This window comes from Crotalus tigris, unplaced genomic scaffold (assembly GCF_016545835.1).
Source record: "Crotalus tigris isolate CLP2741 ecotype Arizona unplaced genomic scaffold, ASM1654583v1 scf7180000017736.1026742, whole genome shotgun sequence".
NCBI classification, from domain to species: domain Eukaryota; kingdom Metazoa; phylum Chordata; class Lepidosauria; order Squamata; family Viperidae; genus Crotalus; species Crotalus tigris.
The window spans coordinates 796,422-819,063 of NW_024096602.1; the positions used below are offsets into that span (position 1 = coordinate 796,422).

The following is a 22,642-nucleotide window of genomic DNA, read 5'->3' on the forward strand; positions in this document are numbered from 1 at the left end:
CTCTCCTTGAAAGCCTCTCTCTCTCTTATGCAGCGCAATTATTATTTTGTGCAAGGATGCACCACATTTTGGAGCTGGCAGATATATTTGGAACTGCGGCAATGGACAGGAAGCAAGAGAGAGACTCCTTGCAAATAAGCTCCAATACCTTCAAAATCATCTACTGCTTCGTCCACATTTGACAATATTGCATTTCCCCCACCTGTTGTTTCAGAAAGAGCACTTAGATCTCCTGCCTTATTTGGGCTGAATCTTCTCACAGAACAGTCAGCACTTTGACCCATACAAGTTTGGAATTTGTTATTGCTGGCATTTCTATTTTGTGTGTCTGTGTGTGTTACTTTCCAAAACCATGTAGCCCATTTGATTGTTAGTCATCTTGAGCCAACAACTGCTTGCCTGAAAACATTCTAACTACCCAATATGAAGAATTATCTGTCTGCTTCTATTTAAATAATGCCTGTGATATCATTAAACTCTATTTATTCACAGCTAATTTTCACAGGCAATGATCCAATCATAATCCATTTCCTGCCACCCTAATCTAAGCATAAAGCCAAGAACCACGTTATGTTAGAGCCGTGGCCAACCCGATTATAAATCCATGGATTTTAGTGAACAAAACGGATATTCTGGACAGATGACCTTTACTCACAGCAGAATGCTCAACACGCAGGCTAAGTTGTAACACAGATGAGGAAGCAACACCATATTTACAAGCCAAATTTAGCAAAAGATTAGATTCACTTGGCTGTCTTTAGAGACGAGCCAAGGATCTTATAAATACCCCTAAAGCAATACTTGCCAGGCGCATCTGTATCCTTTCCAGTTTTTTCCTTAAGCACTTTTCTAATCTAAAATACAGAACTTCATCAACCGTGAATCCACTGCCGACCTGTTACATTGGCCCAGCCTCGGAAGCCGAAGGACCCTGGCTGGCTCTCCCTGTTGGGCCGCTGCTTCGACCCCCGGAAGGCCGGGTGGCCGCTTGGGACAAGAAACTGCCGTGGCCTTGGATCCAACTGCCCCTACGCAAGACCTCTCACGGATCCCTTCTTTCTCTGCGGTTCACAGAAGGATGGAAGGCAAGGAAACAAGAGGAGAGAGGTTGAGCATGCCACTGGCCCTCAACAAGGGACAAACAGAGGCTAGAGCTGCTGTCAGAGGCTACTTCGTGGTGGCAAGGGTTCCAAAGCTACCCTCCTTCTCCACCCTTACTGCCCCTGCAGACAGCCATCCGCAGCCTTGTTTCACAGGACAGGGGCCCTCTTGGCAGAGACCCTCCTCAAAGGCTCTGCAGAAGGATTTGCTCAAGACCCAACCATTTTTTTCAAAATCATTCTCCCTTGCTGGAGATGCCCAGGGCACATTCTTGCCCAGTTATATGGGTTCGTTTTGAACTCACTGCAGCTGAGGAAGTGGACGGGGCCCTTAGGACCACGAGCTCAGCCACCTGCTTTTTAGATCCATGGCTCACCTGGGCTAGCGAAATCTGCCCCCCGGGGGTGTGTCATGCGGGTGGCTTCTGGCACTGTGGAATTCCTCCTTCAGTGGGGAGGACTTGCTCTTCCACTCCCTAAGGAAATTGTTGGTTCGCCCGTAATTTCAATGTTGTATGATGTTAGGTGACTTTTATCTGCAAACTGATGCTCTATAGCCCAAGCAAATCTAATAGTTTAATGATACAGCGATGGCAACATAAGCTAAATCCAAAGATTTGCAGACTCAGCAAAAGAGCCAGGTAGAAATCCAGATTGCTTGGTTTGATTAAGTTGTTCCCTTAGTAACTAACTCCAATGGCAGTGCACAAATTACGTGCAGTTGCAAGCAGACAGCAGCACCTTTTTTCTCTGCTTCGGCTTCTTTCAAAGATGCACATTTGGACCCGGGGCCCCTTTTTCCTGGAGGACACCACTCCAAAGGGGAATTTAGTCCCCTCCCCCAGTACCTCTGTACCAGCCAGGGAGGACTTCCATAGCTGGGTTAGGAAAGAGCCAGAGAGCAGGAGACTTAGAGATCTGAAAGGGATCTTGTACAGCTTCTCTTGTACAGTGGTCATCGGTTCTGCTCTTCAGGCATGCACAAAAGCTGTTTTACCAAGCTCAATCTGTATTAAAATATGCTTAATCTACATTACCGGGCACCTTGGCATGTCTGCCCTTGGCTATCAGAAATGCCAGGGGCAGAGGGGTCCACAAAAGCATCCACCACAACAACCTCAGCTGGATTGTGTCACCATGGTGAGGCCTCCCACCTCTTTTGTACACGCATGCAATGTCACGTCCCATGTACAAAAGGGACAGGGCAACGCACTGCAATTTCACAATGCTGCCTTGGACTAGGGGTGATGTAATTTTGGGCCAGGGCCAGCAGGCAGAAGGGCCAACTCTTTCTCCAGGCAATCCCAAGGTGACAATGCAGCTTCATAGTAAGGCTTCTGGATGCTGAACCATCATTATCTAAAGCCAGGAATACTTTTTTATGCCCTGGCCCCAAGTGGAAAAATGAAATTCCTAGTAAATATTCAGCCTACATGAGTCTCATCATTTTCAGCTAAAAATTCTGAACTTCAAATGAAAGCTTGGATCTAATCAGGGTGCAATGTAGTCGACTTCACGGAGAATTCTGATTATGGGTTTTTTTTTCTTCAGATTAAAAAACATTGCAAAATTAGACCCTGATATACTTTTGTGTATTTGGTTCATTCACAGCCCAAATATACCAATCTCTATGTATCTCCATCTGAAGGCCATTAATTTCTTCTCTTGAATTAGGAACTGATCTATCCAAGCCTATTCAACAATTTAGTCAGACACAAGGCAGAACTCCAAAGAGCAACGAAAATACTTAGCAGCAATTCTTTTCAACAAAAAGTGAATTATCATGAAAGTGATTAATAATGTGCCATCAAGATCTCAGCGGAGGACGCCATTATAATCAGAGCCGATGCATGAAGTTCATTACAGGTGCCATTAAATTCCAGGCATGAAATGAAATCCGAGTCACGCCAAGGACAAAGGTAGGGAAAAAGAACGGATAAAATATTACAGCCGTCTCCTCCATCTCATCCGTAGAAGAAGCGGATGTCTTAGAGAGAGAGAATGCTCAACTGTGGATGGACGGAAGAATGAAAGGTTGATGCTATGGCCTAAAAACACTCAGTAAAAATGGAAATCAGCCATGGATCCATCAATCATGGACTCTGAACCTACTGCTTCTCTCCTAAATCCTGAGGAGACATTACTACATTACTACACCTGACCCCAAGAAGTGGACTTTGATTTTATCTAGAATATTCCACAAAATATTACCCAACAACTTCTCTTTTTTCACCTGCATCCTTCCGCTCCCGGCCATCCCTCACTCAGAGAGGCAGGGTACAGCCTTTTCGAAAACCTAAAGCAGAACCTGAGGGAGAAACGCTCTCCGGCAGTTTTGACGACTGCTCTAGACTAGCCTTTCTCAACCTGGCCAACGTTGGCTTCCTGGCTGGGGAATTCTGGGAGTGTGAAGTCCGCACATCCTGAAGTTGAAAAGGTTGAGAAACACTGCTCTGGCCCAGGGCTTTCCCTGCCGCTTGGCTACCAGATCCTCTCCCACTGTGGTCCTGCACTCTGAAGAAGGTCTCCAGCCGTGCCATCTCCTCTACCCTTGCCTGAGCCACCATCGGTTGGACTGGTGGAAGCTTGATTGGATCAAGACGGCGATGAGCATCCTCTGTGCTCTATTCTGAATTAACCAGGTATCTGAGAAATTATCTAAAGTTGTAAAGAGCATCATTCTCAATCAGACTGTAAGGAGTGAACATGTACGGAAAGAGACAAAGTCTCTGGCAAACCGCATCCCTCAAGAGACGGCATTCACTCACGCAAGCCTTTTCTGGGAGTCTGAAGCAGCTCATCCTCCTAGGCTGTAAGCTTTCCTAAACTAATATAGATCAACTCTACTTACTTGATGAATGCTGGTGGCATATCTCTCTTCAAAATCTGGTCTTCAGTTGTCTGAACGGTTTCTTTTCCCACCTGCATGAGAAGAGATGCATTTGTGTCATTACCATCGGTACAAGTCGCATTTAGTACACTCAGAAATAGCTCTTCCAATTCCCAAGATTGAGATAGTATGGCAGAATTCCACCAAATAAAAACAAACGAGCTAGCGGTAGAACATAACTGCTGTCTTACTAGTATTATTAAAAATATTTCTATATCACTTTATTTATTTATTTGATGGTCTCTAGTCACCCAACCCCACCAAGTGACTCTGGGCAGTTTTCAATTTTAAAATTGTAAAACAAAGAAATATAAAAATACATTTAAAAAAATAAAAGCATCCACAAAAATAAATAAGTACAAACAGCAGCCATGATGATTAATCAACGATCACTTTTTGTTTGGGCAAGCCAACCAATGTGGTTCATAGCAGTCTTTAAAACACCATGCAGTGTACAAATCAGATGTTTGCTGTTCAGCAAATCATTGAAAAGTGCACGAAAGTAAGAAAGAATTTTATTTCATAGCTGTTGATTTAACAAAGTACAATAGAGTGAACAAACTTCCATTATGGAACGTTTTGCAGATATATTGTTTAACTCGGTTCTTCACTGGGATCAGAAAAGCACTTAATGGAAGCGAAAACATGCACAAGAATGGAAAACTAAGCAGATTGTTCAACTCTGAGCAAATTGTAAGACAAAGATAAGTGATGTACTCTTGGGTGTTTAATGGGTTCATAAGAAATATTTAAGATGATGTCAGAGATCTGTTTGTTGGGCATATGAATGTTAACACACTTTCTAGGCTGGTGATCTAAACTGTTGCCTGAAAACCCAGATGATTTGCAGTGAATATAAATAGGTTGCGTGATGAAACAAACTATATAAACACTAATCTGTTAGAGACCAAGGTGTCCAAGAGGGAAAAGGAATATAGATATATAAATATAAATAAATAGTGAGAAAGTAAAGCAAGCAGATGGATACGTTCATCTTGGTAGAATGTTTACTAATGGTTTACTAATGGGCTCAGTTGTGGTTGAGGACTACCTGCATATAGATATGCATGCATATTTTTAATAATCAAAACTGTTAAGTAAAGTTAAAAATTACAGGAATATAGGAAGTTAAAAATTTACTGTTGTAAAGGATTTCTCTCTATCGTCTTTGATGTTCAAACCATCCGTGGACCAGCTAAGTCAGGGGTCCTCAACCTTGGCAACTTGAAGACTTGTAGACTTCAACTCCCAGAATTCCTCAGCTGGCTGAGGAATTCTGGGAGTTGAAGTCCACAAGTCTTCAAGTTGCCAAGGTTGAGAACCCCTGAACTAAGTGATAAAGGAACACATGCCATTCATCCCAGCTAAGTACTTCATGAAAAGTCTATTTACTTATTTTATTCATTCATTCATTTTCTATAGCTGCCAACTCAACCAAGTAACTCTAGGCAGCTTATGGTCCTAAAATTAGACAGCAATTTTAAAAAAAACAATACAACAGTAAGAACATCCAGAACATGGATTATGAATATGCAAACCCCGTCACAGCTGTGCCGTCTGCATTCACACGAACTCCCCAGTTCAAGATCAGTTCAGTTTGCCCAGACCGGCCGGGGACCCGGAGTCAGTCACGTGCCTCGCCTGTTCCATTCAACCCAGAGCCCTGATTTAACAATAGCCTGATGGGTCAGATGGACAGAATGTTCTGCTCTCTATCAGCAAAGTCATCCTCAGATGTCTCTAGAAAGGTATCTGTGGCTCTGTTGGGAGGTACCTGGAATAGACTGGCATTCTGAATCGCATATGCACACCGTTTGTAGGCCTGTAGCGCTTGATGCAATATGTTTTTGCCCTTCTCCTTTCTTTCATTCTGGTCTTTTGCTAAAAATAAACTGCATGCAGGGATCACATTAGTATGCCATCTGCTTTCCAACCCATTGTCATCATTTATGTTAATGGTTTCCATCTTCCCGCAAGAGCTCCTGCGATTAAAAACCCCCACAATCTGCACCTGTCTCAAAAATCAATGTATTGCCAAAAGAAATGAATTTTAGAGCAGAAATAAAGGGGGAGTTTCAAAATAACAAGGTCGGATGATTTGGGGAAACAATCCAAAGAAATGAACTTCAGTCAGCCTTTGACCAGCAAAGAATGAGCTTTTGACTCTCAAATTTATATTCTGATTCCTGAAATAGATCAGACATCTGGCTGTGTGTTACCAGAATAGCCCTCTTGAATATATTGTGCTCCACGAAAGGAAGGCCTCAACAGCCGTGCTAACTTCTTACTAAGCAGGACGAAAATGCCATAACACAACTGCAGACAGCTTACTACTTGCAAAAAGAAAAATGCCTCCAAAGCAATCCTGAGAAGAAACATCCACATAGCTGTTATCCAAACTTTTGAAAAACACTTTTTTTTACAAACTGTTTGTGCCTACAAAAACTTAAAAGAAAATCATTTTGCGTTTTACAAATACTCAGAACGTTAAAATCCATCCCTTACCTTTCATAACGGTTGACATTGCATGAGCTGAGTATATGATTTATGGGATGGGAAGAGATGGGAAAGAAGGAAGGAAGGAAGGAAGGAAGGAAGGAAGAAAGGAAGGAAGGAAAGAAGAGAGGGAGGGAGGGAGAGAGGGAGAAAGAAAGAAAGAAAGAAAGAAAGAAAGAAAGAAAGAAAGAAAGAAAGAAAGAAAGAGAAAAGGAAAAGATTTTAAAGGGTCAGCACATCTGTGACCAAAAACATTCCCATGCAGATCTTGAAAGGCTGGGCTCTTCCAGCCTCCTCTGCCCTCTGCCAAGGCGCCCATCCGAGCACAAAGGCCCCCACTGTTGGGCAGATGTGAGCTCCCTTGGCGCCCTGGGCTGAGCCGAAAGGGCTCACTCTGTGGAGGAGGAAATGACGCCAGAATCATACTCAAGACTGACTGCAGCCCATTCATCGGGACGAGGGAGCCGGGTCTGGTCCCAAGAAGAAACCGAGCGGCAAACACAAAGAGCAGCTGCAACGTCTCCAGACACTTCAGACAAAGTCGAGAGAATCTGAAAACGGGCCAAGCGGGCACGGCCCGGGCTGAGATATTGCGAACGCTTCTCTTTGCTTCTAAAGCAGGAGCAGGTCCGAGGAACTGCTTCCTCTGGAAACGGCACCTTTGCTTCCATTTTGGGAAGACAAAGCCTCCCGGCAAGAGGAGACGGGCAGCGCCTCTGGATAGCTCTCGGTCAGATCCTGAGAGAGGCTGAAGGAAGCGGAAAAGGAAGACACACAGCCTCCAGAGGTGCTCCTGAGCGTGGAGGTCCCTGGGCGGCCAGAGCGGCTCCCTCCTCTCCAAAGGGAGCAAGTGACCGCTAGGCAGGGATGGTGTCATCCCAGCACCAAGACTGTCCAGATCCACTCCAGAAGGAGATCAGGCTTCAGCTTCACTGAGATTAGCCATTACATATTGACCAAATCTTGCAAACCTGACGGTGGCTTTTTCCTCTTTTCCCTCTCACACCTCAGTGAATCCAGGAGAAGCCAGCCCGGGCCTCTTCCTCATCCCATCTCCTTTCCTGGGGCTTCAGGAATGTTTCCGCCCTTCTGAATGTTGCCCTCAAGGCCGTCTCCATGGGGACATAAGAGGAGTCCAATTGTCCCAGTCTCTGGACTGTTCCTCTCGGGATTCCCGGGCAGTTCTAGGATGCTGTCAGGTCCCAAACGGTTCCCTATTTTACTTACCTCCCTTCCGTCCTTCCATCTTTGGGACCTGCCATCCTGTTGCGGGAGGGGGGCAGCCCAGCATTCCTTGCACATTTGTATTTGCTCGCCAGTTCTGTCTCCTTTTCCCGATTGCCGTGGGGAGGGTATGGTAGGTCTCCCAATCGCGATGAGCCAGAGGGCAGCAAAGCCAAGAAGTCTCACGCCACAAAAGCGATGGCTGATCGCCCTGAGACGCCAGCTGACTGGATACAATTCAAATCCCCGCGCAGCTTTGGTGGAAGGGGTTTACAGCTTGGGTGACTATACAGTATGGTGTTAGCGAGCTTTTACCTCAGACCTCACCTTGATCCCCCACTGTTACTGACCCCCCCCCCAAATAAAAGAATCCTGTCTGAAGCAGTGATTGCCTCAAGAGTTCGAATTCTTGGGAGGGCAGCTGAAGTGGGTCCTTACAGATGCTTTGCAACCAGGTGTGGCCTCCTCCTCCCCCCTCTGGGAATGGGTCCTATTTCGAGTCGAAGCAATGAAAGCTGCCGGACAGCCCTACCCTGACTTCCATGAACGAGACATGAATTATTAAAAGAGCTTATTGGAACAATACCTCTTTTTTAAAGAGGTTTGCATTATTAAAAAAATAAGAGTATTTTATAGGAGGCGGAAGAGCCTTCACAAAGCAAAGTATTGTTGTTTTCACAGAGATTCTGCCTTTATTTTCTCAGAAGGAAGTTTCACTGAATGAAAAAAGAGCTTACTTCTACAGACTATTGTTTCATAAATAAAACATGCAACAAAGAAGCAAAGCTCGCCATCCCTGAATAAAGGGCCATTATACAGCAGACTTTCCTGCCCCCTCATTGTCAACAGCAATTTTCATTTCTTTATTTTATAACATAGGGGTATAAAACTTGAAAGTTTGCATTTGAGGGGTAAGCTCTAACCCAGGAAGAAGGAATGTCCAGCTCTCCACGTAGCTCCTGGGATGCTAATTCTGCAAGAGGTTGAAGATCGCATGATCCCCACACCGTCCAAAGTGAGACCGAGCTAAAAGGACAGACAGGAATTTCTGCTCCGGAGCTGCCTTCACTTCAGACACGGCTTAATTCGGCATGCCCCCCCCCCCCACAAGGCCAGTTCCTCCATTAAGCAAAGCAAAACTGCCACTCCAGAGTTTTTCAGTTTTTCAAACTAATAGGTGTGCCTTCAATAAAATTATCTCTGTAAGCTCAATGAAAGAGTCGGATATTTCAGGAAAGCCAAAGCCAAGTTATTGATCATTTCAATCCGATCTGAAGAGCTGCTATAGAAAGGCCTAGAAAAGATGGAGCCGATTTAAAGTTGGCTCTTAGAAATGACCGCCTAGGAAGGCTAGTTAGAAAACGTAATCCCTCCCAAGGCGTCGCCCTCTTGGCAACTGTAGTGACACACAGGATTCTTCCCATAAAATTGTGCGGCATGCCTAGGAGCCCCACAGGAGGCATCTGCAGAGGTTCGTCCTCCTGGATCTGGCCACTTGGTCGATCCGCACAAACTTTCCAGGCCTCTCAAAAAGTCATGTCGGTGGAAGAACTCTGCCCCAGAAGACAGCCGTCTAGAAGCAACTCTGAAAGCACTGCTCAACCAACAAGTTATCAACCACAAACACCACAAACTGCTTTGTCAACCACTAGGCTGCCAGTTTCCCTCAGTGGGCTAATTTCAAATCAGTGAAATCATTTCTATCTTATTTCCTGACTTGAAGTCATGTCCTCACCAGGTCGTGAAGTGGGGGGGGAGGAGTATATAAATGCGTAATTAATGTACATCTCACACACACACACACACACACACACGTACATAAATAATGTGTGGGGGGGAGAAGTATATAAGTAATGCTTTCTGCCACACTAGTTTGAAGACTGAGGCAATGAAGGAGAAATTGAATGACCATCAGTGAGCCCAGAATCAGGGTTTTAAAACATGCCAGTTGTTATGTGGGCCACCATGTGTGACCATGCCAATGTTATGACCTTTTTGCAGAAATGGTTAAGCTGAGCCACTACCTGTAATTAAACAGCAAATATAATCACTGACTGGAAGGCGAAGCCAAATAGTCAATGAGCACCTCCATTTTACACATCCAGACATTTTAATTAAGGTTCTACATTTGTCATGACATCCAAACTCTGAAATGGCCAACATTTTTGGTTTGCGCATACCAGACTATCAGAATCCTGATACAAAAAAGATACACCTGTTCATCACAAAGCACAATTTGCACAAACTCAAAATAGTGACCAATCTGAGGTTGGGCAACGTAATAAGCCTACGCCTTAGTTTGCAATATTTTGTTAGTGTCACAAAATTGGACTTTTCCAAATGCCTGTCACCAGATTTCCCCAACTGTCCTTCTGATTAAAACCCCCGTATCTTGTTAATTTCTCCTAAATTAAAGGCTTCTATCCTGATCGTTTTTGCAGTTTAAAATTATAGACTATGGGTGGGGAAAACCATTCTCCAGAATATTTGAGAGGCTAGCACTGATTTTTGTTTTCCCAATAATTCCATGGTGAAAGCCAGTTTGATACAGTGGTTAAGGCTAGAAATCAGGATACCCCGAGTTCTAGTCCTGCCTTAGGCTCAAAACTGGCTGGGTGACGTTGGGCCAGTCACCCTCTCTCAGCCCTTGGAATGAGTCAATGGCAATCCACTACCAAAATCTTCCCAAGAAAACCACAAAGGCTGGTCTAGGCAGTCACCAGGAGTCAATCAAGACTCAAAGGCAGACACCCCCCAAAATCCATGGTGAAACATCAACATCCAGCTAGAAATCAACATCCAACTAGCAGCAGCCATCAACAATGTAATCAAAAGTGACAATGATGGGCAAGGAGAAAACCCCAAATCTTTGGTGCCTATCAAGCTCTGTTTTTATATGGTTTAATCTAAACAAAAAAGAAAACATGCTGAAGAGTAAAATATCAGCTTCATGAAAAAGAATTCTCTTTGTTGTGGTTGTAGATACAAAACTCAGTAATATAAGACCGTTTACATCAATATAGATGTGCAAATCATAAAATTAACTGGACTATCTACTTCACATGTAGCAAGAAACAAGGAAACAAAGTCATACAAATCTGAAAATAAAAAATAGTAAATTAAAACTGCTCAAAATGACTGGGAAATGTATTTAAATGCGAGGTTATCAACTCTGAATATGTGTTAACATAAAAGGAGTAATGTAACAAAACATGTTTTACAGTTTCAACCGTTCTACCAAATGTCAAGCATGTTTGCAACAAAACCTCTGGCCATAGGAGCAATATTAGGAAGTAAGAAATAGAACCAAATAAAACTTAGAAAAATTAAAATTTAGAAAAACGACTGGCTGAAACCCAGAGCGTCATTTATCCTCTGGCAGGTCTGTGGGAAACAGCCACATCAACCGTGGGAGCCCATTTTGTGAGAGTTTCCATCATAAGCTCCCAAATATGGCCCTTGAGCAGATCAAAGACCGCTTATTTCACAAAGCCAGGGAAAACATGAATGACGGAGACAGCATAGTTAACAAAACTACCCCGATACCAGGGCAGAAATCATAACTCCTGTATCATCGAGATGGGACAGATGTAAAAGCAGATTAAGGCAACACAAGCGTGCAGACAAGGAAATTATTAGAATTTTGCCAACAGCATTCAAATTCATAGCCTTGGGTCAATTAAAATCTTTGACTTTCCGGACAAAAAAGACTGGGAAACTCCCTTATAATTATTTTTAACCTCCAGATATTGCCAGTTCACTCCCTCTACAAGAGCTATCCTAAAATGGACACGGGTTAAAAATATCTGCTAGCTGGACTGGGCTGGAGATTGTTGGGGTTTCATAAAGTGGAAAAGCTTTTGAGGAACATCTTATAAAATTCCTGTGGAGAACACAAAACCCTTTTCAGATAAAACTGCCTTTTTGTCTGCCTGGCTCTCCAGCCACCTCTGCCTGCTGGGCGGGGGGGGGGGGGGGAGGGAGGGCTGGATGCAAGAGCGGAAGCTCAAGTCCAGAGGAGCTGGCCGGGGAGTGTCAGACTTCACAGACTCCAGAGAACCAACACCAGCAGCTCCACGGGGCAGCTTGTTTTCCTTTGCAAGCAGCAGCCAAGAAGTGGGGTCAGCCAGGAGAGGGGATAATGGGGAGCAGGCAGGGGACAAGAGACGCCTTCGCAGAGGGAAAGGGGCTCAGCCCAGTGGAAAAAGGGTGCAGGGCGACTTTCATTCTGTCACTGTTGCTGCCTGCATCATCTGGGCCCTCCCAGGGCTGTTTCTGCATCTTTTCAGCAGGCAGCAGAGTAATTCAGAATCTGGGGAGAAAGAGTTTTTTGATCTGAATTTCTTTCTTTTTTAAAGAAGTGACAGCAATTGGAGAGGGAGAAAACCCTTTGAAGAAACGGTTGAAATGGAAGTTAGGAAAATAGATGAATATATAATGCAGGAGTCAATATAGATGAGATGAAAAAAAATTCCTAGAAAGAGAGAAAATAACCTAGAGGTTGTTTTAATTAGCAGGCAGTAACACAAATGGGTTTGCAGAAAGTTCGGGGAAAGAAAGGAACGATAAAGGAAAAAAGGAGGCTGGGGAAGGCTACACAGGATCGGACTGAGTGAGTATTTGGATCTAGAGGACTTCTCAGGCAAGTCTGAGACACTGAAAAACTTTTGCACATGAAGGGTCAGCCCCACCAGGCAGACCAGGCCAGGAAGGTTAGGATCTCTTTTACTGAAACTGGCTAGAACTGCAGAATCTTTCTTGCTTGTCTGATTGTAGTGAATCCACCCCCCTTGAAGCAAGGGAGGTCTCTGCCAGAGCCGCTTCTGGATGCTGCCTGAACACTCTGGATTTTAAAAATGCTTTAGCCTTCTTGCCTGTGGGATCTCCACCAAGGTCATCTTCCTGGACCTCCACTCCCAGAATTCCCCAGCCAGCCCAGGACTCTACCCCTTGGGCACACGAACAGTCGCAAATCATTTCTGTCCTGCTGATGAAAAAAAAAAAAAAGCTCCAGCAGTTAACTGGGATCAGCAGGAGCCGAGTTAATTCCAAGAAGGAAAGCCTGACTTTCTCCAAGACTCCGCGCACAGCTCCACCACTGCGCCTGCATCCCAGGCAGAGTCTCGGAGAGGCCCAGAACCTCCGGTGAAGGGAGAGGGCCTTGGCACTCCGGAAACCCTCCGGCTGTGACAGAGCAGCCAGCGGGGCTTGGAGGAGGAAGAATGAGAGACAGGCAGGAGGAGCTTCTGGGAGAATGAAAAGGCCACCTGGACATTTTGGGAAGAGAGGGCTCATCCCGGGCTGGGTCCTCTCCTCCAAGAGAGCATAACCGAGAAGCAACAGATGGAAACTAATCCGGGAGAGAAGCAACCTAGAACTAAGGAGAAACTTCCTGACAGTGAAAACAATTAACCAGTGGAACCACCCGCCTCCAGAAGCCGTGAATGCTCCAACACTGGAAGTGTTTAAGAAGAGACTGGATGGCCATTTGTCTGAAATGGTCTAGGGTCTCCTGCCTGAGCAAGGGGTTGGACTAGATGACCTCCAACTCTGTTATTCTATCCTGTTCTATCCTCAGGCCAGCCTTGAATGCTCTTCCTTGGCGGTAAAACCCACCCATACCGGATCAGGAGGGTCTTACAAGCAGGGGAAAAGAAATGAATCGTTCTACTCGTCATGGCATTTTTGAAAAAAAAAAAAGGGGGGGGAGGAGGCAGCCCCCTTCCCGGGCAGGAGGCAGGGATCCCGGGAGGAGAGCTCGGCCAGTCACCGGAAGGCGTCCGATAAGGGGAAAAGCAAGGAAGGAAACTTGTCAGGAAGTTCCAAAAGGAGCCGCTTCTCGGCTGGGCGGGGCGGGGGGGGGAAAGGAGCCGGCTCTTCCGAGAACGGCCTGCTCCGGGCTGGGGGCGAAGCAAGAAGTTTTAACGGGGCTTCTTCGCTCGCGGTTGCACAGCCCGGTTCCGCCCCTCGCCTTTTCTGCCAACGCCCCCGAGCGTTGCAAAAGCAGCGGCCGCAGCGGGCCCGGGCCGCAGACCACAGCCGGGGGAGGGGGGTTCGCCGCAGGCAGCTTCGCCGAGGGGGGCGCCTTCTCGCTCCCACCGCTGCTGCCCCGCCGGCTGCTCGGAGCGGCCCCGGCCGCCACCTGGGAGGGGGGTCCCGCCCCTCCCGCCCCTCCGCTCACCCGGACCAGGTTGCTGACGGCGGCTTGCACGGCGGCCACCGGGGCGGTGAGGTCCGGGATGGCCTTGCCGTCCACCTCGCCCTCCTCGTGCATGATGACCAGGTGGGAGATCTGCTGGGCCACCGGCTCCAGGATGCTCTCGATCGTGCGCGTGTGGAAGACCGGCATGGCTGCAGAGAGTCCTCGCCTCCGCGGCGGCGCCGAAGAAAAAGGCCGGCAGCAACTTCGACGGCTGGCCCGCCGACCCGGGAGCGGCGCTCGGGGAAGCCCGGCGGACTCGGGGCGCGGGACGACCGCGAAGCGAGCTCGGGAGCTACTGCCGCCGCACCGGGACCCCGCGAGAGCCGCTCCTTCGCTCCGCAGCGCCGCTGACTCCGCGCCCCGTTCCGCAAAGCTCCCGCAGCCGCGGACTGAAGCCGCGCCCCCCCTTGCCGCGCCTCCGCCAATGACGGAGCGCCAGCCCTGCCCTGATTGGAGGAGCCCAGATTCCGACCCCTCCCCCTCCCTCCCGCCCCTACTCCTTTGGCCGCTGCCCCCCCGCCGGCCGTCCCGGGCTCCGCGTGACGTCAGGCATTCTGCAGTCCTTATAAGGCGCGGACGGGAGCCGGAGGGAGCCGCGGGCGGGGGAGGGTGCCAGGGAAGGGGCAGAGCCGCGCCTCGCTCCTCTCGGCCCTCCCCCTTCCCTGGAACTTCGGGCGGCGACTTTGGGGTCCCGCTGGCTGAGCGGATGCTGGGCACGGGCGTTGCGGGAGCCGCGGGCTCGTTCCCCCCCCCCGGGCCTTGGCCGCGTCTCCCTTGAGCTCCGTGGGGAGGGGGCTTCCCCAGCCGCGCCTCCCCTCCCCCTTCTCGGGGGTCTCCGCCGAGAAGCCCCCGAGGCGGCCGTATGGGCCACGGTGAGGGCAGGCCAAGGACCCCGCCGCCCGCCTCGTGCCCGCCCGTCTTCCCAAGTTGAGAATTGGGCGAAGGGACAAAGCGCACCCGAAGCCTGCGAGGGGGCGACACGGCCTTCCTTAACCGGGTCTCACAACCGGTGGGGCCGCTGCCAGCAGCCACGCAAGTCCGGATCTCCTGCCGCTTCCCCCGGACTTGTCCCCCGGCCGGTCACTCTTGTCCTGCGGCCACAGTCGGAGTATGAACAGGCCAACCGCAGCCGGCCAGGAATGATCAGTTTGCTGGTCTCTGCTTACAGTTAACAGAAAAGGGGCTTCAGTTAACGGTGGTGGGAAAGTGGGTCCCGCTGCCCGGGCCTTTCCCTGCTCCCGGACCGAGGACCTGGGCATCGGGGTCAACGGTTCTACTGCAGTTCCATTTGGGCTCGGCCGCTTTAATCATCAACATGCTGTGCTAAGCAGTATCGGCTGCGATGTGGGAGATCTCTTTGCCCCCCCCCCCCCAAGAGGCTTCACCACAAGGGACAGGCGCCCTATACCTCTTTCTTAGTCCACTGACCCCACCTGGGTGGTGCCTGCGTCCCCTCCATTGGAATGGGAAACGGTGGGGGGGGGAGATGTTTTAAATCCTCATTTCCAGACCAAGGGCCACCCGTTCAAATTGTCCAGCTAGCCTGTTAGTGCTTCCTCTATCCTTGTGCCCTGCAGATGACTTGGATCTCTACCCAGGCGGTCCAGGTCCTCTGGATCCACCCAGTCCTCCAGGTCAGCTACTTCAGACACTCCGCTCTGCCTGTTCTGACTGCTGGCTGTTCCTGAGCGGGAACACCAGGCAAGCACAAAGGAGACAACCGTATCTCTGCTCACAGACTCCCCCCAAGGACTCTGTGCTGGTCCAGAAGTGTCTCTGGCACTCTTTATGATTCCACAGTCCTGACTGGGCTCAGCAAATGAGCCAATTTACTTCCCCCTCAGCTGTGTGTCACTCAAGTTGCAGAAAAAGAGCCATTTTTGCTGTTCGTAACCGTCATGCTTTGCAGAGCTCAGAGCAATCTTCTACTCCACGGCGGGGAAATCTGGCCTCGCCCTTCCTGCTGGCTCCTGAGCAGGGCGGGTGATAGGAGCTCCTACCGACTGTTGAGATTTTAGTATAGAAAGAAAAATGATCCCTAGAAGGTAAGACCCTCCCTTATAATCTACAGGAACCAAGCAGCACCTACTGTTGCTCCCAGCTCCCTGTTGTGGTGATCTCCTTGCTCTCCATCACCTCATCTTGTGTGTGTCCTGTAAGAAAGGGAAGATGGGCCTGATGGTCCCTCCCCAGGGCTGCCCCAGACTGGCTCCAGGACTTTGCTAGCTGAAAGGAGTCTGCAGAACTGCAGGCGAAGGAGCCCTTCCGAAGGGCAGAGGGCCTGAGTGATGTCCTATAATCTTTGCTATTTGTGTCATTTGCATAATGGGTTCATGATACCATCATCTCATTGGGGCTTTGTCCATGGAGACCAAGGAGTCCTTCATACATGAGTCAGACTACAGAGTGCAAGTAAAGTTTGCTTTTTGAAGTGTAGAGCATAAAATACAAATAGAAGATAAGGGAATAGAGAAAGATAAGGAAGAGGATGGGGTGCAGGATAAAAGGAATGAAAAACAGTGACTTCCAACTGTTTTTGGTGCACTAGAAGACAAAATACATTTAACAATTGCATCTCTTCGCTTTGACTATTTGGTGAGTGTTAGCCATTTCTATAATAACAAAATTAATCTAATTGTCAAAACCTACAATCAAAGTTTCATTTTTTTCAGTTCCAAGCAAAAAGTCCAGATGTGGTTTTTAAGTGGAAACAAAACTGGATAAATTATTTTCTTTAATTAAAGTAGTTACTTTTGCTGTCTCTGCCGATTCCATCACTTTTTCCATCTGTCCTTCCATTGTGGAGATTGACGTGTCTTCCCACTTTTGCACGTGTAGAATTCTCACCACAGTCACCATCCTTTGGGTATGAGTCTACTGCAACTTTTTATTCTCCAAACCTCAAATCAGGGGTCATTATGTGGAAAGTGAAATTGTGGAAAGGGATCCTTACAGCTACATGTGCCAGCAGTTGTTAGGAAAGAGAATGGCTGGAGGGAAAGGCTATTTACGCTGTTCAAAAGTATAAATCTGCCTTCACCAAATCTTGAGCGTAACCAAACTATTGTCTGGCTATGATAAATTATACCCTCCCCCAAATACCTCCGATACTCCAACAGGAGACAAGCCAACAATCTCAGAATGTCAGGTTTTTCTACAAATTTACTTTTTTGTCTCAAGCATCTGACAGAGTTCATAATGGATATGAGCTCTTTTCAAAGAGAAATGCCTTGGGGGGGGGAGGTGTCATGACATTTGCAACATGCTTCAAAGACACCAGGATCCCCCCCATAACCAGGATTTATTTGGAACATGGAAATACTGGCTAATCCGAGAGCTTGATGGGCATAGTCAAGTACAAATCTACTTTGCTAGCATACATTCAGAACAAATCATGGTTTATAAGTACTATAAACACAGAGGGAAACATTTGTGACTTTACGAAAACGTCTTCAATTTCACAGGAGAAATGTGCCAACATCATTGTGAGGTTGTCACTTCAATCCTTTTGAAGCAGAATTTTTTTTAAGCTGAAATGTAAACAAAATTAATTTAAAAACCACCTTCTTAGTTTATCACATGAAGCAGTCTTATTCACACAGAGCTCATAAAAGTCTGCCTGACAAAACAGATTATTCTCTTGGACAGAAAAATAGTCATTCTGTATGATGTGAGGCTTGGGATGTTACTGTGAGGGTAAAATATGCAATTTATAAACAGGTTTGTAGGGCGGGTAGATCTATGTGCTTATTTCAATCTGAGCTGATATAATCCCTACATTTTCCCCAAATTCTTTATAGTTGTATTGCCTTTTGGAATTCAAAAAGCTTTTAAAAAATAGGGCAAACCTTTTTGTAAAATTAATTTGTCTTGCCTATATTCAAACATTTCCCTGAGTCCCTGTGTTTCTGTGCACTCAAATGTCCCTCTACGTGCATTTTACTGCTTTCGACAAAATGCCAATTTGGTTGTGGATCTGTTCTCTCAACATACAGAGCAAGGTCAGAGGGTGTCTGTGTTGTGGGAATATCAAAAGGGCGTTAATTCAGCCCCAATGAGTCCAACTTAACTCCAGTTGTGCATAACAAATACCATACCAAGAAACACAAAACTGACCGACAGGTGATTGCATTAGCCTGCAAATGCAGTGATTACACGCCTGCGTCATCCCATTAGGTGCAAATGTGTAAGTTGCAGCGTTTCTGTGATGACTTCACACCTTGCAGGTTGGCAGTTTCCTGACCTTCTGAAAAAGGGTCACTCCTCCTGATTCATACCCCAAAGTCCTGGGGAGGGGTTGTCTTACTTTGCCATTAAGCCAGGGGAAAATATACCCCAAAGAAAACCTTGAGGCAGGGCAGCCCTCTCCACGCAGGTCCTCCTTCAGGTGTGGTGACAGGGTGAACTTCCCAGCTCCCCGTGCTCCTCGTGGCCAGCCCCTTTTCCCTCTTCCCACCCTGGGGAGAATCGGTCATGGGGGATCGTCTTTGAGGTTGTTTCATGCCTCCCAGCTATTCTGCCCAAGCTAAGCCTCCCCTGCAGGGCCGGTGGGGAATAATCTGTCTCCAGACTTCCAAGCGTAAGCTCGGTGCGAGGGGGCAGGGAAAGGGACTGGCTTTCTTTGACCTATGCACTTACTCGTAATCCTGATTTTTACGCACAGCGCAATGAAAAGAATATTAATATAGTACATATTTAACTGGGAAGAATCTCCCATGCTTTCATAGAAGCAAAACTACAAATATTTGGTCTGTGGTTGAAAATTAAAATAGAAAGAGGAACTTGAATTTATCACCTCTTTTTATAGGCACAGGAAACCTGCCCACCCCAGTTAACGAAAGCCCCCTCCTGTCTTTCTTTCTCTTCTGGCTATGCATGTGTGCGCTCCCCACACCCATGCACACACATATTCCAGAAAGGGATGCGACCTGACACATTGCCTCAGATTCAAGAAAGAAGAGAATGGCCATTCCTGACTGTCCCAAGATATTTTGCTGCAGGAGCTGGACCACACACACAAACACACACTTTTCACTGCATGAGAGAAGTCAAGTCATTGTTGTACAAATGATTTGTACAGCCGCAAATCTTTACATTAAAGCAAACCTGAACTGGCAATGCTAAACTATCTCAACCTTGGATAGTTAGATGAGGGATGGGCAAAGCTTTTCTTCCTGGCCAAAATAAGAGGCCAACCAGCAGTGAAGGCGGCAGAAAGTTATCCTGGCATGAAATGTCTCGTCTTCATTGGTGATCTTCAACCTGACAGATGCACAACGCTAAAAACGATGTCTTCATTTAGGGTGAGCAGAGGAGGTTAAAGGCAGCGCTTGTGTTCTCCCTGCTTCTTTGCCCATCCCCCAAACCAACATTATCTGCCACAGCCAAACATCCGCCAGTCATTCCCTGCAACATGGCCTGCAGTCCGGAGAGGAGATGGCTTTTGAGAGAGGGCCAGACCAGCAGGTCAACCCTCTGTCAAAACTTCATACAAGGGTTTTGTGTACATGCATTCAAAGGGAGCGTGTGTTATCAGCTAATAGTTGGGGGGATGCGGGTTTAGTACACACACACACACACAAGCACACACACACACACACACACACACACACACACACACACCCCAGATGGCTGGAGGATGTACCAGTGACTTGTCGTCCCCCATTGTGAGATCCCTGTCCTTGCTAGAAGGAACCGAACGTCTCCTGCCGGTGTCCCTCTCTGCAAGACGATCCTCGGTCAGCCTTCGGTCTTTATCATTATGTTTTTTGGGTGTTATTAAAATGCCAGGGTGTGAACAAATAAGGAAGGGAGTGGCACTCTTGTTTCAGACAATACTTGTTTTGACAAATGATGTACCTGTTCGCAAAAAGATTATTATTAAAACTTATAATAAAAATGATATTTTAAAAACATTCTATTCTGGTAGGTCAAAACTGCAGGTCCCTTTTTTTAAAAAGAAAAGAAACGTGGCCCATGGGATTCCTGTTAAAAAAGAAAAAAAATCAGGGTGGCTCTGAGCACAGAACCACGGCTGGTGAGCTGGATCGTCTGCCAGAGAGACTTTGATCCAGATCAAAGGTGGGACTTGGAGACTCAAATGGCTCCTTCCAAGTGGAGTATTCCAGTCGGGCAGCTGATCACGGCAGGCAACTGCTCTCTTCCAGAAGAGAAGTGATTTCCAGGGTGCAAATTGTCCAGGCCTGCTCGGAGCAAGGCCGGGGGAAGCCCCTTCTGGGCCTCTGGGTCCCCCTGCGCAAGGAGAAAAGGAAGCCAAATAGAGAAAAGTCAAAAGGCATGGAAAGATCTTCCCTTTGGAATGACTTGCTAACATGAGAAGGAAAAGCATTTCTCAAATCTTGCTGTCAAATCCCACATTTTTAAAATTCACTTTTCACAAAGGGTTGCACTGCATTTTTGTCTTTTCCTTCTCAATGCGTTTTGTGCAGAGGAGGAGGAGGAGGAGGAGACAGGAGGAAGAGTATGAAAAAAGCGAGAGATGCACCACCTGCTAGAAATGAAATGGTCAGCTGTCTCCAGAAGAGCCCTCCCAGCCACAGTGGCCTGTATCGGTGCTGTGTGGTCACAGCAAGGGCTGAGCCAGGCTAAACACCCTTCGCGCAGAACTGAGACCTAGCAGGCCAATGCATTACGAACAGCCTGGTCTGAAAAGGCTCTGAGGTCTTTATCCAACGGGACGAGGTGGCCCTAATGCAGAAGGGCTGCGTTGTCCTGTTCTGTCAAAATAAGATAATGCTGGCAAATAGTAAGCTGAGCTGGCCCAAGATGGAGGGAGCTGAGCCAGAGGTTTCCTTCCTGGCCTGTTGGTGTCCTTGTCTTACTTTACCTGCAGGGCAACTAATGAACATTAGGATGCTCACTGCGATGCTGAACCCCACAGCACTTTACCGACTGATCGGGTTGTACAGAACAGAATTGTACTCAGAGGAGGGGGTGATGTCTCTGGGTTTCGGCGAAAGAGATTCGCTCCAGCACAGCTGGGAATGGAGAGATTGCAGCTGTTAAGAAGCAGGTGAAGATGGGCAGAAAATGGGCAGAAGGGGTGCGTGCGCACAATGTCCCAAGTAGCGGACTGCATCAGGCAGGACCAGCGGCTTCTCCGTCCTGGCTTCCCCTTCCATGAGGGGCTTGATTTACTTCACTTGAATGAAGCAGCCGCTCTGGAATTTAAACAGGAATTTAAAAGAGGGATTTCCAAGCCACCAGCCAATTTCCAAATATGGGAGCAAATAAGCAGCAGCAGCAGCAGCAGCGCTGGGCTCCTGCCAAGGTTTCCAACCGCAGGGCCTCCTTCATGTTTCCTCAGAAAGAGGCTCTACAGCTTTGGTCTTAGTTGAAGAGGTTGGGGGGGGAGGGGAACCGATGGCAGGCAAAACACCCTATGAGCTTAATCCGCTTTCACGTTTTTAATGAATTGTATTCAACGCACAATAAGTGTCAGCTTAAACCATGTAAGAGGAAAAATAAAGACCTAAAGCATAACAGAGTCAAGTAAGACTACTAACTCAGCTGTGAAACATGCTGGCTTCCAAAGTCACAGATCAGAGATGAGACACATCAGATGACACCCGGTTCTGAATGGGTTCTGTTGGGACCCCTGATCTAAAGGGCAGGCTGTATTTGTGCTCTGTAGTTCCCAGGGACCAGTCACATTTTGGTCACATTTTATGGACTGTGGAACTGTGAAGAAAACGTCTATTCCATGTTTTGTTTTTTTCTGGAAATCTGCTCCATTGCCCTTGAATGCCAAATTAAACCAAACATTTACAATATTGCATGTTGAAGAGCACTGGGCCTAGAACAGAGCCTTGGGGTACCCCACTGCACACTTCCCTCCATGTAGATGCGGTTCCATTGAGGACCACACGCTGAGTGCGGTTGGTCAACCAGCTACGAATCCATTTGGTGGTGATGCTGTCTAACTCACATTTTTCTATCTTATCTAGTAGGTTGTGGTCTATTTTATCAAATGCCTTACTGAAGTCCAAGTAAAATATATCCACAGTATTTATCTGGTCCACTAATTTTGTCACCTTGTCAAAGAATGCATTAAGATTTGTCTGGTATTATCTGTTTTTGACAAACCCGTGTTGGCTTTTGATTATGACTTTGGTTGCCTCTAGGTGTTTGCTGATTTGACGTTTGATTAAAGAGTGCTTGAATAAATCTGTAACTCTCGATCTACACCCTCCTGCCCTCTTGTGCTAAATAGTTCATGAGTGCTGAAGAGTTTAGTGCCATTGGATCCAACCCAGATCAAGGCATCCCCTTGAAAAAGGTTGAAATGGTTGAATGCCACATCTTCGCCTGAGACGGGGCTGTAGAGGTATCTCCATTTTCAGAACCGGTTCTATTAGATACTTGGGAAATTATTTGGGTGAGGAATGTTAAATTTACACAAGCCCAAAATTTAAGGGAAAATTTTTATAAAATGTTTTACAGATGGCACCTTGATCCACAAAAAATGTCTCGTATGTATCCTGACTTACAGCCTAAATGTTGGAGATGTGGATGTTTGGATGCTACTTATTATCATATTTGGTGGTCATGTAAAAATATAAAAGCTTTTTGGATTAAGATATGGTGGAATATCCAAAGAATTTTTAGAAGAAGGGTAAAATTTACCCCACAATTGTTTTTGTTAGGTATTCTTTCTGATTGTGACACAAAAGAGACTACATTGATGTTAAATTTAATCACAGCGGCAAG

The 22,642-nt window shown here is 47.0% G+C and overlaps 1 protein-coding gene across 4 annotated transcripts in view; it reads right to left on the bottom strand.

Moving 5' to 3' along the window:
- Nucleotides 1-14,305, bottom strand: part of VCL (vinculin) — a 46,971-nt gene extending 32,666 nt beyond the window's left edge. For 2 of the 4 annotated variants that reach the window (XM_039339642.1, XM_039339641.1), the window contains exons 1-2: nucleotides 13,892-14,305; nucleotides 3,952-4,022 (exon numbers count right to left, since the gene is read on the bottom strand). In XM_039339642.1, the coding sequence (XP_039195576.1) occupies nucleotides 3,952-4,022; nucleotides 13,892-14,059 (239 nt within the window). In that variant the 5' untranslated portion in view covers nucleotides 14,060-14,305. The remainder of the gene's footprint in view (nucleotides 1-3,951; nucleotides 4,023-13,891) is intronic. The other 2 variants (XM_039339644.1, XM_039339643.1) reach the window with 1 other exon arrangement.
- Between the last annotated feature and the right edge of the window lie 8,337 nt (nucleotides 14,306-22,642).